At 52.6% G+C, this 13,822-nt stretch overlaps 1 protein-coding gene across 1 annotated transcript in view; it reads right to left on the bottom strand.

Annotated features, from left to right (window-relative positions):
- Window positions 1-13,822, bottom strand: part of UNC5B (unc-5 netrin receptor B) — a 56,025-nt gene that overhangs the window by 15,050 nt on the left and 27,153 nt on the right. Inside the window, exon 2 of the mRNA XM_057386239.1 lies at window positions 96-317. Within this exon, the coding sequence (XP_057242222.1) occupies window positions 96-317 (222 nt within the window). The remainder of the gene's footprint in view (window positions 1-95; window positions 318-13,822) is intronic.

The raw sequence follows: 13,822 nt of genomic DNA, 5'->3' as shown, positions 1-13,822 counted from the left end.
GTGGGATGAGCTGGAGGAGAAACACCAASATGGGGCAAGAGGGAAAAGGGCCCGGAATGAAGTGAGGGATGGGGACACGGGGTGGCTCTGCTCACCGGTGACCTCGTCCAGGCTCTCCTTGGTGACGTGGTCATTCTGGTTGACCCACTCTCCGTTGCACTTGAAGTAGATCTGGGTGGCGGGGTTGGCGCGGCACACCAGCTCCACGGGCTTGTTCTTGACGATGTAGGCGTCCTGAGGCTCCAGCAGGAAATGCGGCAGCGTCTCGGCCGGCGCCGATGGGAACGAGTCGGGCAGCACATCGCTGTACTCCAGCCCTGCCGGGACACCCACAGCTTGGGCAGTGCCCCCTGTCCCCACCCTCCCTGCACTCAGGGGTGCCAACAACAACCCGTGCTGGGGATGTGTGGAAAAGCAAAAAGACGGCTGGAGGCTCCCCAAAAACCAGCAAAGCTCCCCAAAAACCAGCAAAGCTCCCCAAAAAACAGCAAAGCTCCCCAAAAAACAGCAAAGCTCCCCAAAAAACAGCAAAGCAAACCCTTGTAAGCCCAGAGCTGTGGGATCAATCCTGTTTTCAGCCCTCCCCCCATACATCCTGAGCCAAAGCCTGGGTGACCTCACTTGAGGACACCATGAGGGGAAAAGCAAAACAAACCCAAATGTGGAGATGGTGATGGGGACACAGAGAGAGGCTGGGGTGCCCCACACCAGGCCTGTCCATTACAGCCCTGAGGGATGCAGGGGCATGTTCCGAGCAGGGCTTGTGCTGGGAAAACTGCTGGGGATGCTGACCATACCCCAGCACAAACCCAAGACACCCACACTGTCACCASAGCTGCATTTGGGATCTCGGCCCCTGCCAACACCGGGATTTCAGCATCACCCAACAGGTGAGTGATCRCTTCCAGCCCAGCCACCTCCAGAAACACCACCCAAAGGTGCCATGGGGATTCACACCATCCCAGGAACCAGGGATGCGTGCCCTGGGGAGCTCCACCTTCCTGCTTGTTTGCTTCCAAAAGCCATTTAAATGCAAAAAAACAACTGCAGGTCACATCTGCTCCAGCCAGACGAGGAAAATCTTGGAAAGGGGTGAACAGAAACATTATCCCTGAGCTTTGGGGGGGCTCATTCCCAGCAGCAGCAGCTTGGGAAGATGCTGTGGCTGATGCTGAGCATCGTCTGCTTCAGGAGCTGCTGCTTCCAGCCCATTAGGATCAACCCCAAATATCAGAGTGCCAATAAACCCCACACACAGGTGCACTGGGACACTGCTGCTGCTGCTTAACCTGCTGTTCCTGGGAACCTCACTAGCAGTCAGGTCACATCACCAGGCTTTTCTTTCCGCTCAAAGGAGTTATGAGCTTTTCCTCCTCCTCTGTTCGCCCAGCCAGAGCTGCGATTCTCAACTCCAGGCACTGCAGCGTGCAGGAAAACAGTAAATATCCCCAGCCCCACGATAACATCTCCAGAGCTTGGCAGTGGAAAGAAAAGAGCCCACTCCCTTCATCACCCTTGACAAGGAGGAGAATCAGAATCCCAAGCTGTGAGGAGGAGGAAGAGGAGGAGGAGGAAGAGAAAAAATATAATCARATGCATCAAGAAAACAAGATGACCAAGCTGCCTCCTGAGCAAAAATCAGTGAGGGAAAAAAAAAAATGCACGAGGTCAGTCGTTTAAAATCCATTTAGGAAAATTGACTTTCCATTTCCATTTAACACAGCACTAAGGGAGAGCGGTAGGACATTTGTCATAATCCATTAACTGCTCTTTTGGAAACAATGAATTAAACTCCAGGCTAATTTCTCTCTCTCTGGCTGGCTCTTCCCCACCTCTCTGCTGCTGGTTATTTCCTCCCTCTTCTCATTTGCAGACCTGTAATTTTCCCAGGCCCTGTGGCAGGCAGGGGGACAGGGAATGCTGACGTGAGTGTCTCTCACCTGGAACAATCCCACACYGCTCCCCTCTCCTGAGGGGCCTCTTACCTGCCACAGCAGCAAACATCCCTTTTCCCCCTGCTTTTCTAATTCACTGCTCAATTTTTCCTCCCCTGAGTTGTTGTTTTGTTGGTTCCATGTTGTTTTTGTTTTTCTTTTTTTTTTTTTTTAACTTCAAAAACCGCTTCGATGCCACAGATCTAAATTCCCTGGCAAAGGGGGCTGGCAGGAGATAATCGAACTGGCAGCAGAGGCAGCCAAAAAAACTTCACTCATGGGCTGGTGTGAAAACCTCCCCAGTACAACGCTCCCTGCATCCCTGTGGTAAAGTCAGACCTAAGCTTGGCAGCTGGGAATGGGCACGGGCAGCCTGAAGAGCCAGTTTTTGGAAGGACCCTTCCCTGTGGACGGCTGGGATCCTTCTCCAAAAACCACGGGCTGGGATCCTTCTCCAGTAGCCAACACCAAGGATAGGCTTTCTCCCATCTCATCACCACTTTGGTGATGCTGAAAGAGACTTTAGGTCATCCAAGAGGATCTGGGAGCCGGAAGGGGATGAGTCAGGGCCGGATGGGGATGAAAATGCYGGATTTGTGACTCACTGGGATCATCCCCAGCAGGAAGGGTGATGCTCTGAGCCACCCCAGCAGAGGTTTGGGGCTAAGACACCCCCAATTGTACCAAAAATCCCATCTAGACCCCGCTCCAAGACCCAAATAAATGCTGGGTCTTCAAGGTTCTTCTCTTCTTTGCGGGTTAAACATCCACAGCAACTTTGTGGATGAGCATGGAAAACAGAATGGTGTCCCCAGCCAGATCCAACATCTAGATGGCTACAAGAACTTGCAACATCTAAGGTTTGAACCCAAAACACCTGAATCTTTAAAGCAAGGAGCATGCTGGGCAAGTGAAAATCCTGCAAACTCACAAGAGCTGAGAGATCCTTTTGTTTCTGGCCAGGAGAGATCTGGGGCCAAAAAGCAGCTCTAACGGGAGACAGGGGAAAAGGATGATGGGTTTTTCATGGCAGACTCACAACTGGGACCATGCCACGGACCCCAAACCCCACAGATCACCCAGACTCACAACTGGGAGCAAATCAAGGGGGAGGGTGATTTTTCCATGGGGAAATTAACTGGGAAAAAGCATTTGCAGCYGGGCAGGGCGTTTTCCTCCAGCATGAAACAGCCGCCGGTATTTAAACCGGGGAAGAATTAAGGCACAGGGACAAGGGGGACTTGGGAGGAGAAAAGAGAGCAGAAGCACGCTGGGCACATTTATCACAAGCCATCAAACCAGCCTTTCATCCCTGCTCCCCACGCCCGGCCACCCGCCGCATGGGAAACCTCTGGCTCAGCCGGCACTCATGGCGGGGCCCCCTAAAAAAATCCACACGTGGGGGAAGCACGGCTGCTCGGGTGGGAACAACCGCTGCTCCTSAATACCCGGCAACGACTGTAAAACACCCCCAAAAAAGGCGCTTTCCCGACGGTGCAAGCCTGTCACCTCCCGCCCGAGGTGACACCGCGGCCCGGTGACCGCGGGAGCAGCCGACACCGGAGATGCTTTTCCCTGGGAAAGCAGGAAAGGAGCCCTGCACGGCCGGGATTTCCAGTCCCGCAGTCACACCGGCAATAAAACTCCCAGCGGTGACAAACTAATAAATATTTGAGAGCGCGCTCCGCTGCCTGTAATCATCTCCCTGGCAGACGTCTGCAGGGGTTCCCATCTGCCGGCTTCCCTCCTTCCCGCTGGATGGAGGTGGGTGCCGGCTTCCCAGMTCTCTTCTGCTGGGTTTTTTTTGGAAGTCCCAGGCTGTCGCCATCCCACTATCTCACGCTGCTTGGGGCGTGGTGTTACGGGGTGTCTGGAGCTTTTTGTGGGGGGGAAAAAGGCAAAGAGGGGGCAGCTCCCAGCTCGACCCACGGGCCCGAATCGCAAAGCCTCGAGGATGAGTGCGGTAGGAGCAGCGAGAGGAAAAGGGAGGAGGGGAACAGGCACTTCTTTTCCTCTCCCCATCCCTCATCACACATTTTAATCTGCCGGGCTTGAGCTGGATTATCCGCAGCATCTGTTCCCTGGGGGGCGATTTGCGGATGTTTGCAGCCGGCGTTTCCAACTTGTCAAGATCCACGACCCCAAAGCCACCCCGCCCCCCAAAGTGAGCAGCGCCGGAGCCGGGACCCAGCCRTACCCCCCCTCCGTCACCCCAAACACGCAGCACGAGGGATGAGGAGCCCAGAAAGCGAGTCCCCGTGAAGCTACGGMGAGCAGACCTCCCCAGGAAAGCGTTAAAATCCTCTCTCCTGCCATTGTTATCCCTCCAAATATTTGGAAGATTACAGGAGCTTTAGCGGCCGCCCATCACCCACGGCCAGCGCCGTCCCTCCTGCCGGTACCAGGCAGGCAGGGATGCGACGGAAGGATGGGAGGATTAGGCTGGGATGCCTGGGCTTCTCCTGCTAAATCTCGGCGGCGGTGGACGCTTAACCCTTTGTGTCTCCACCTCCCCGCCTGCCTCGGGGCAAGCGCTGGCTCCTGGGAAGGCCCGGCAGGGAATGGTTAAACCTGCCAGGTGGGTTAAAATCCTCMCGCAGAAATGAAAAAATACATGACGGCTTATCTCCAGCACCACGGGAGGAGTCGTCTACCTTCCCAATCCCCCTTCCCAACCCCCCAGCAGGGATGGGAATGGCTCTGGCTCCAGACACAGAGATGGAGGGGGTGCTCCAGCCACCAGCGTGGCTCCAGGTGTCTGAAAGGCTGCAGCCCCCTGCCCCAAATCCCCCCTCCTACTGCCTCCAGGGAGAAGGCATGAACAGGCTCATTTGGGAATTAGTGCTGTTGCCACTCAAGCTCCAGCAAATTTCTATGCTAGAGACATGACATGGCTCACTGCCATTCCAGAATCCCTGCCATTCCAGAATCCCTGGAGGGACACAAAGGCATTCTACCACATTCCATCCACCCCTGAGCTCAGGGGGAAACAGCATGACCAGCCCAGGTCTGTCCTGTTCCCATGGGCTTCCCACTGCAGACTGACATTGGGACAATTGTGTGTCCAGCGGTAACACACAGCCAAACTTTCCATCCCTAAAGCACCCTGAGCATCCTTCCTCCCCCAAACACCATCCTCTCCTCCCCAAACATCCCCTTCTCACCCCTGCTCTGCCAAATTCAGCCACCCACACACCCGTGTGGGCCCCCAACACGAAGCCCCATCTCTGGGGAGGTGACAGCAGCRTGTGGCATCTTCMAAGGCAAAGCCTCCATGAGGTGGAGACTCATCCCAAATCCCATCCCATTTCCCCTTCTCCGGGGTTGCATCCCACTGGAGACACAGCAGGGAGAGAGGAGGACACCTCAAAATACAGAGTGTGACTGAGGATGGGTTTGGGACACTCAAAATTGCACACGTCCAGCTCTATCCCTGCTGCCTCCTCGCACGGAGCCCACAAAATCCAGCGCCTTTGGAGGCCTGGGACTGTTCAGACCCAAGCTGGGAAATGCTGAGGACAGAGAGAWGCAGGGAATGTAACAGGTCCCCAGGGCTGCAGCTGGCTGATGTAACCCCCYAGCCTCATTAACTCAGCGTGGCTCATTAACCTCTCCCTCCCGCCATGGGACAGCCCTGAGCTGCCAGCAAAGGACACAAAACTGAGCGTGGAACCTCCAGACAATGAACAACCAGGGGTTCACACTGAAAAAAAGGGAAATTTAGGTTGGTTTTAAGGAAAAAACTTTTCCCTGTGAGGGTGGGGAGGCCTGGCACAGGAGAAGCTCTGGTTGCCCCGAATCCCTGGAGATTGGAGCCCCCTGGTCTGGTGGAAGGTGTCCCTGCCCATGGATGGGGGTTGGAAGTCAACAATCTTTAAGGTCCCTTCCAAACCAAACCATTCCMTGATTCTCCCTCATCTCCAGTCTGGAGCAAGGCTGGATTTTGAGCTCCAAAAAAGGATGAGCTCCAAAAATGGATTTTGGGCTCCCAAAAGCCATGGGGATGATGTGCTCACCCTCAAGCCCCAACGCTTGGCAACTCAGCAAGGGCTGAGCCACAGAAACCCAGCACCCAGAATGCCACTGTGCCCAGGGATGTGTGGGTATTGTTCCACCTCTCTGCCCCCCCAAAAACTGGAGCCCACACCTTCCTGCTCCCACCAGCCAGGAAAGCACCTGGAACYCACTTTTGGCCTCTCCCTTCTCACTACTCCTTTATTATTAACAACCAAACCTGGAAAGAACCACTTCACCTTTCCCCCAAGCATCTCTGCCTGACGAGCTGGCTCCTTTTCCTCCACTGGCTGCCCCTTCCAGCAGCTTCACAGTCCCTTCCTGCCAAACCTGGCCTCATCCAGCCCCAGGCCAGCCCCATCCCTCCATCCCACGGCCTCCAGCTCCTCCCAGAGCCCACCCAGCCTGAGAGGGATGGACAGACAGGCATTTCCCAGCGGGCTACAAGTCCCTCCTGTCCCTCCCGCCTGGCGACAGGCAAACTCTGTAATTAGAGAGCATTCCTCCCCAGCGTGGGTAATGAGGGGGTGCACCCAGCCAGCCCTAATTACACCCTTGGAAAAAAAATAAGCAGATTCCTCCCCTCSCAGCTAAAGGGAGAGCCTGCAGCTGGCCTCCCTCGCTGCGTACCTTTATTCAGCCAGGACTGGATGGGGACAGGGAAAGGAATAAAGGAAGCAAAGTCTGTGCTCAGAAAAGGGGAGGAAGGAGATGGGCAGCCCCATGGATGTTTCTGCATGCAAAGGCCTTATCCATCAAAATCCATCTCACCTGTTTAAATAAATATAAAAAGAAATCAACTTTTTAGTCAAATCCTCAGGTCAGGTTTTTGCAAGGCAACCTGAGAGATGAACKAAGGCATGGTGCCCTCTCATAGGGCATCCAAATACAGCATCCCTGCGCATCCCACCCCAGCACCCTGGGCTTCCCAGTTCAGGATCCCCATGCATCCCACTGCAGAATCCCTGTGCATCCCACCACAGCATCCTTGGGTATCCCAATTCAAGATCCCTGTGCATCCCACCTGCAGCATCCTTGGGCAATCCCAATTCAGGATCCCACCTGCAGCATCCTTGGGCATCCCACCACAGCATTCCTGTGCATCCCATCTGCAGCATCCCTGGACATCCCAATTCAGCATCCCTGCACATCCCACTGCAGCATCCTTGGGCAATCCCAATTCAAGATCCCTGTGCATCCCACCACAGCATTCCTGTGCATCCCACCTGCAGCACCCTTGGGCATCCATCACAGCATCCCTGGGCATTCCAATTCAGCATCCCTGTACATCCCACCTGCAGCATCCCTGGGCATCCCAATTCAGCATCCCTGCACATCCCAGCTGCAGCATCCTTGGGCATCCATCACAGCATCCCTGCACATCCCACCTGCAGCATCCTTGGGCATCCATCACAGCATCCCTACCAGCCACGGGTCAAATCCCATGCCCCAACCATTCCCAGTCCCCAGAGAAGAAACACCCAGACTCCAGCAACTTCTCTTCATCCCAAGAGTTGGAAGGAGAGAGATTTATCTGGTTGATTATGCATTACACAGGAGTATTTATGGAGCCACTACTCTTTTGTTTATCTTTATGATTATGATAATCAAAGGCGAAGCCTCCTGAGAAGTGTAAACAGCTGAGATCCCTTATGGTACAAATCTCTTCATTTTTCATTATATGGATTTACAACACGACACAGGCAGATTGGAGTAAATTGTTCCTTATTTCTGGTTTTAGCAGAGCTGTGAGCTGTGCGGATCCTCATAAATACCCATGGAAAAGAGAGTGAATTAAAATTTAAAAAAAAAAAGGAAGAAAGAAAGGAAAGAAAGGAGAAGGAATTACGTAGCAAATCCCTGTAACACTCTATTGTGCTGGCTTCTTTTGTGCTGTTTTATGCATTCCCTTCAGGGAAGCAGTTTTGTTGGAAAACTATCTCCAAATTTCATCTAGCACTGGTTCTTGTTATGGGCACAGACACTTCCCTTTGTGCTATTTTAATTCCATTGTCACGGTCCTCTTGTCGAGTTTGTTCTGTTTACTGAGCTACAACGTTATTGTTAATGGATATAATAATTATATGAACTTTTTATTTATTTGTTTTGGCCCATGAAAGGAAAGCACCGGCAGCAGAGAAGGCGGTAACGCGCTGTTTATTCACATGTACGGCGTGTGCTGGGCTCCTGTTGTGAAAAGAATAATCATTTCAACAAGAAAAGAGAGAAGGGGAAAGAAAACAAGGAACAAACAGGGACTTGTTGTCCTGGTTGATGCCAAAAAGTCCAAAGAACCATTAATTATCCTTCAAACAGCAGCAAAGCAAGTRCAAGCTGCAAGCTCTCCTCGGAAAACACAAACAGGGAAAGAAAAAAAAAAAAAGAGTCTCTTGTTAAACTGAGCACTGCAGTTTGGAAAACGCTAACTCTGGCAGAAAGAGAGCTGATGGTTTTGCAGACAGAAAGTGACTTCCCCTTCACCCAAATTACATACATATTTCAAAATGTAAATTCCCCAGCATTCCCCCTGAGACTGCAACTTTCAGGCGGCTGTTTTGCAATGGGTGGGCTGTATTTTTTTTTTCTTCCCCTGAACGTGCAAATCCGGAGGCGAYCGCCTTGGCTTTGGGTGTGAAAAGTGACTTTAAAGCAGCAGCAGCAGCAAGCAGGGCTGTGAGCCACCCAGTACTCCTTCCTTGGGAAGAGAAGGATGCTCTGGTGCCCACTGGGCATCCCAGCTCGGAGCATCTCACCCCGGGCATGTACATCCCACAGCACCATGGGCTGGAGGGGAAAGGGTTTCCGCTCTCAGCACCCCAGTGCCAAACACCAGGGTGGGAACAACCCTCTAAAAGCAGCTCACAAATGGGTTTGGTGGTCCTGGTGCTGGCACTTCTGTCCCAAAATCCAGAAGAGGCAGCTGTGCACATCCCACCCCATGGAAGCCGAGGAGCTGGCATGAGCCCAACAAGGTAAAGCAAAAAGTTTAGGCGGCTGGCTGCAAAAAAAAGAAACAGCAATGCGAAAAGAACAGAAAATTGGGGGGTTGTGCTTGATTTCATTTTTTCCCCCCATCCTTTTTGTCTTCCTCTCACCCACTCTCCCCTCCCGCAAGCCCCGGGAAGCCGAAGCTGGCTGGAAGGATGCTCCCCGCCGCCTCCTCTCCGCAGGCCTCTCGCCAGCTGCTGCCCTACTTTCCCCGATGCTTTTCCCACTCTTCTCCCGCAGCTCGCTCGGCTCCATGGCAGGCACGGCCCGGGAGGAGCCTCACCCGCTCCCGGTGCCCGCAGCAGCCGCAGGTCCCTGCTCCCACCACCGGGGCTTGAGCCGCCCGCCAGCATCACCTCCCGCCCCCAGGACATTCCAGCTCAGCGGAGGAAGCAAAGCTGCTCTGATCCAAAAGCGTTTTAATCATCAAATTATTATTATTTAATCATTAAAAACAAAACAAAACAAAACAAAAAATAAACACGAGAGAAAAGGTCCACTCCGCGCCTCAAATTCCCCATTAATTCATCTGGGGGAGGAACATCACAAGAGAGGCTGATTAAGGTCCCTTTATTAAATAGTCTTTAAAGTTGCCCTTAATCTTTCAGATTTGTTGCTACGATAAAAAGAAAAAAAACCTAACAACAACAAAAAAAATTAACCACCACAAATGGAGGCTGGAAATATTTCGCTTTTCGTTGTCCTTTCTCTGCCCTTTTCGTCCCTTCTCGTTTTACTGCGGGGACAAACAGAAGGAAAAAATGGGGGGAGGGGGAGAAACAGGGATAGAAAACGATTTAAGGAAAAAAAAATAATCCCTGCTGATGCTGGATGTCAAATATTAAGATTTTTCTCTCTTTCCCCCCTCTTTCAGCAATATCCTTATTAAAGAATAAGCCCCCAAACCATCAGTGAGACAAGCTCAATAACAAGTCTTCCCCATCCCCTTTCATCTGTCAGGATTTRATCCCTGAAGCCAAGAGCAGGTGGGATGGAGGGCAGGCACCCCAAGCCCATGGTGGCATGGAGAGAGGTCTCCAGCCAGTGCCAAAYGGATTTTAGCAATGACCTTGATTATTTTTATTCCTTTCCTTCTAAACCCCGCAGAYAGCTGGGTGCCCAGCACCTCACACCTGCTTTAACACAGAGCAAACAGCTGAGGTTTGGTAACAGCCATGAGGTTTTGGGTTTTTCTGGGGGGGTGCCTGTTTTCAGTGCCTGCCCTCACCTGGCATTGCCTCCTCACCATCCAGAGCAGGTGCAGGAACACCCTGTACTCCCACGGAAGGAAAACCCTACAAAAAAACAATACAAAGCCTTTTCCCCCCACGCTCCCATTTCCACGGAGGTGGGGAGCCTTCAGGAGCTTCCTAGTGTTGTTTGGCACCCTCCTCCCCTCTCTGGCATTTCAATACCATGGGACCCCATGTYGCCACAGGTTTCTTCCTTTCTCACCATTGGGAATTTCCACCTTTTCTCCTCTGGACAGAGCCCKTGTTCCCACATCACCGAGCTTCTCCTTCCTCCCTTTGTCCTCTGGCACACACACTCCTGCCCCCATGGACCAAACCAAACTCCCACAAGCAATCTTTCCTGTCTCASCGTGGGTTCCTGGAGGTGCCCTGGCTGGAAATGCCCCAATTTTGGGGGTCTGTGTCACCCTATATAGGTGGGACCCTGCCTGGAAGCATTGCTACTGATCCTGMAACCTAATGTTGGATACACTGACAAGTCAACACTTCCTCCCACACCATCCTCTCCCTCGCTCAGCGCTACAAGACCCCAAGTATTGACAAAAATTGCCTTAAAAATTACTCCGTACTGCCAAGTAAAATGACGTTTGAGATGCCAAATCCAGAGATGTAACGGTGACAAACACACCAAACATCTCCAGCCTGAAAAGCAGAGCACRGCTCTGATGAATGCAGGACATCCCAGGCTCTTGCAGGGCTCAGAGGGCTGTGCAGAAAGAGAGAGGCACTAGAGGGGATCCAGAAAGGTCTCAGGAAAACAGGGATAAAGGATCACCCGTATGGAACATCACGGAAAAAGCAGGAAAACAGCRCGGTGCCCCCCAGCTTGGTCCTTTTCCCCCGGCAGTCCCCCAGCGGCCGCATTTCCATAAGCGATTTGCGCTAATTGCTTTAACTACGGCCGTGCTGCGCCTAATCAGAGTCATTGAGTGACCTCTGCTCCGGAGGGCAGGCGGGGCCGGGGCAGCGCTTTCCCCGGAGCCGGCGTTCCCCGGAGTGGGGCACGGCTCCCGCAGCCCCGGCGTGCCCGGGGATGGCGCTCCGCTCCGATTTCCTCCTCCCCGGAGCCCAATCWGTGCATGGCCTCTCTCCTGCCCTGCAGCGGGGAGTCTGGATGCTGTCCCACTCCTGAGCCCCGGCAGGGATGGATGCTGACGGTTCCCACTTGGACCGGCTGCTGGCAGTGCCRTGACACCAGGGCTGGTAGGGATTGGGATGGGTTCAAACCGAACATGTACGAGCACTTGAAAARCCCCAAATCTTGCCCAAGCTTTCCGAATGCAGAACAAAGGTGACAGGAGGGAAGAGCCAGCTGTCACCGCCCAGGCGACACCGGGCTTTAAGGCTACACACCGTGCCTGGATTTGCATCCAGGCATTCCCGACGCACCCGTGGATGGCTCTGCCGAGGGGCTCAGCCTCAGAACGCCCCAAAGCCCTGCGTTGCACCATCCAAGTTAACCCTGCCAGGCTGAGGGATATGGCACAGGGTGCCCAGAGAAGCTGGGGCTGCCCCTGGATCCCTAGAAGTGTCCAAGGCCAGGTTGGATGGGGCTAAGAGGAACCTGGGATAGTGGAAGGTGCCTCTGCTCATGGCAGGAGGGTTGGAAAATCCCTTTAAGGTCCCTTCTAACCCAAACCATTCCACGATTCCGTGATGTCCACTGACATGCAATATATTCAACCCGCTGCAAGCACAGCTCAAACTGGAAAAAAAAAAATTAAAAAATTTTGATTTTAAGCTCAAACAGCTCTGTCCCAAGGAGATGAGACCTCAGACCCCACAGCAGGGGTCCCTCTCACACGCTTGACATCCAGGCTGGGAGGTGTAAGGAAACATCCACGCTTCCAGGAAAACACACTGCAGCCCCCCTCCTGCCTGTCCATAGGGACCCATTACACTAACAGTGTGTCCATTCAGCCTGATATATAAATTACTAATGTAAATTAATGGATAATTGAAGCCCTTTAGTCCTAAATATTTAAATTATTTAACAGGCAATTAAGAGAGGAGAAAGAAAAGAGGAAAAGGGGCCTTAACCCCAACAGGCAGGGAAAAAAAATAAATGAAGTGTGAGGAGAGCAGAAAGAGCTGAACATACACATTTTAAAGTGATGCTKCCAGGTTAATTTTATTTGAGCCAGGCTGGTATTACAGTGGGTGTCCCCCAGATCCAGAGGGATAGGGAGAGGAGCATGCTCCAAATAACCCCGCTGAGCAGCAGGATTAATTCTGATCCAGGTCCTTTCCAGGAGGCCAAAGCTCCATGCCTGTGCTTGTAACAGCTTTTGGTTATGGTGATTACCAGAACTTCCTGACATGCCAAAACAACACTTTTAGTTAACTTTTGTCATCCTCCCTACCCATAAGCTGACAGCATCACCATTCCTGACTCCCTTTTAAACTTGATAAWGTACAAGCACATTCATTCCAAGTTTTTTCATCTTCTTTTTTCTTTTTCAGATGGTTTATGTGGCTATTTCACCCGCTGCCTCCCACCCCCGTCCCTCTTCAAGCGTCCCCAGCCAAAGTGATTAAAACTCCTCACAAAGAATGCTGGATATCACCAGTGCAATGAGCCTCCCATCCTCAGAYATTCTGGAGAAGCCTCCTAACAATACAGTGACAGCAAGGAACAGGTCAGGACTGAGAAACACAGCGCTTCCTCCTCTGGCCTCCATCCCAAACCGGCCAGGGATATTCCCAGCACTCCCCTGGGAGCTGGGAGAGGTCATAAGGAAAAATGGTCAGCAGAGAGAAGACGTCATGTGGGAAAAGCGGGATTTGAACAAAAGCAGCGTGTGAGTCTGTGTGAGCCTGTGCGTGCCCGTGGACAACACCGAGGGCAAGRGGGGGACTGAGACAATAGTGAATAGACTCCAGATTATATCCTGAACTCGCAGCCTCATGGGAACARGGTTATTAAAACCCCTTTTATTTTGTTTGTAGTCCAAAACAAACAAGTACATAAAGAGCTAAATGCRGAGAAGCCAGACAGGAAGTGAGTAACATCTGGGAAACATCTGGCCCTGGCTGTGCCGTGAGCCCGGCTGCCAGCACAGCTCTGGGTACCTGCTCCCAGAGCTCCTGACCAGGGGAGGTCCCCAAAAACTCTGCTCCAGGAGGGCATTCCTTGGGGAAAACTGTGCTGGGGGAAAGGATGCCCAGAAAAGKGTGGGACACCCTGACACAGGGCTCTGAGCACAATGGGAACCTCAGAGCACGGATCTGAGCATTAAGCACCCCAAAACAGCACTCCACACCTCGATCCAGGGGTCTGAACATCACAGGGCAACACCAAAAAAGGGCTCTGAGCATTGCAGGATGTCCCAAGCAGTGCAGGACGCCTTGCTACAGAGCTCTGAGCACCACGAGACACCCATTAAGCACCCCAGGAACCCCCAAGAAGGGTTCTGAGCATTAGGGATGCTTTGAACAGTGCAAGACACCCTGACCTACAGCTCTGAYTATTGCAGRACACCCTCTGRACATCACMGKACRKKYSCARARAGGGTTCTGAGCATTAAAGRACATCCCAAGCAATGCAGAACACCCTGAGAACAGAGCTCTGAGCATCTCAGAACAACCCCTGAGCATTGCAGGACACTCCCAAGAGAGGCTCTGAGCATTAAA

Source organism: Malurus melanocephalus, unplaced genomic scaffold, assembly GCF_030028575.1.
Source record: "Malurus melanocephalus ecotype Western Australia unplaced genomic scaffold, MMel_1.1 scaffold_939, whole genome shotgun sequence".
In the NCBI taxonomy this organism is placed as follows: domain Eukaryota; kingdom Metazoa; phylum Chordata; class Aves; order Passeriformes; family Maluridae; genus Malurus; species Malurus melanocephalus.
The sequence above is the reverse complement of the archived record's forward strand: the minus strand, read 5'-3'. Positions and strand labels throughout refer to the sequence as shown.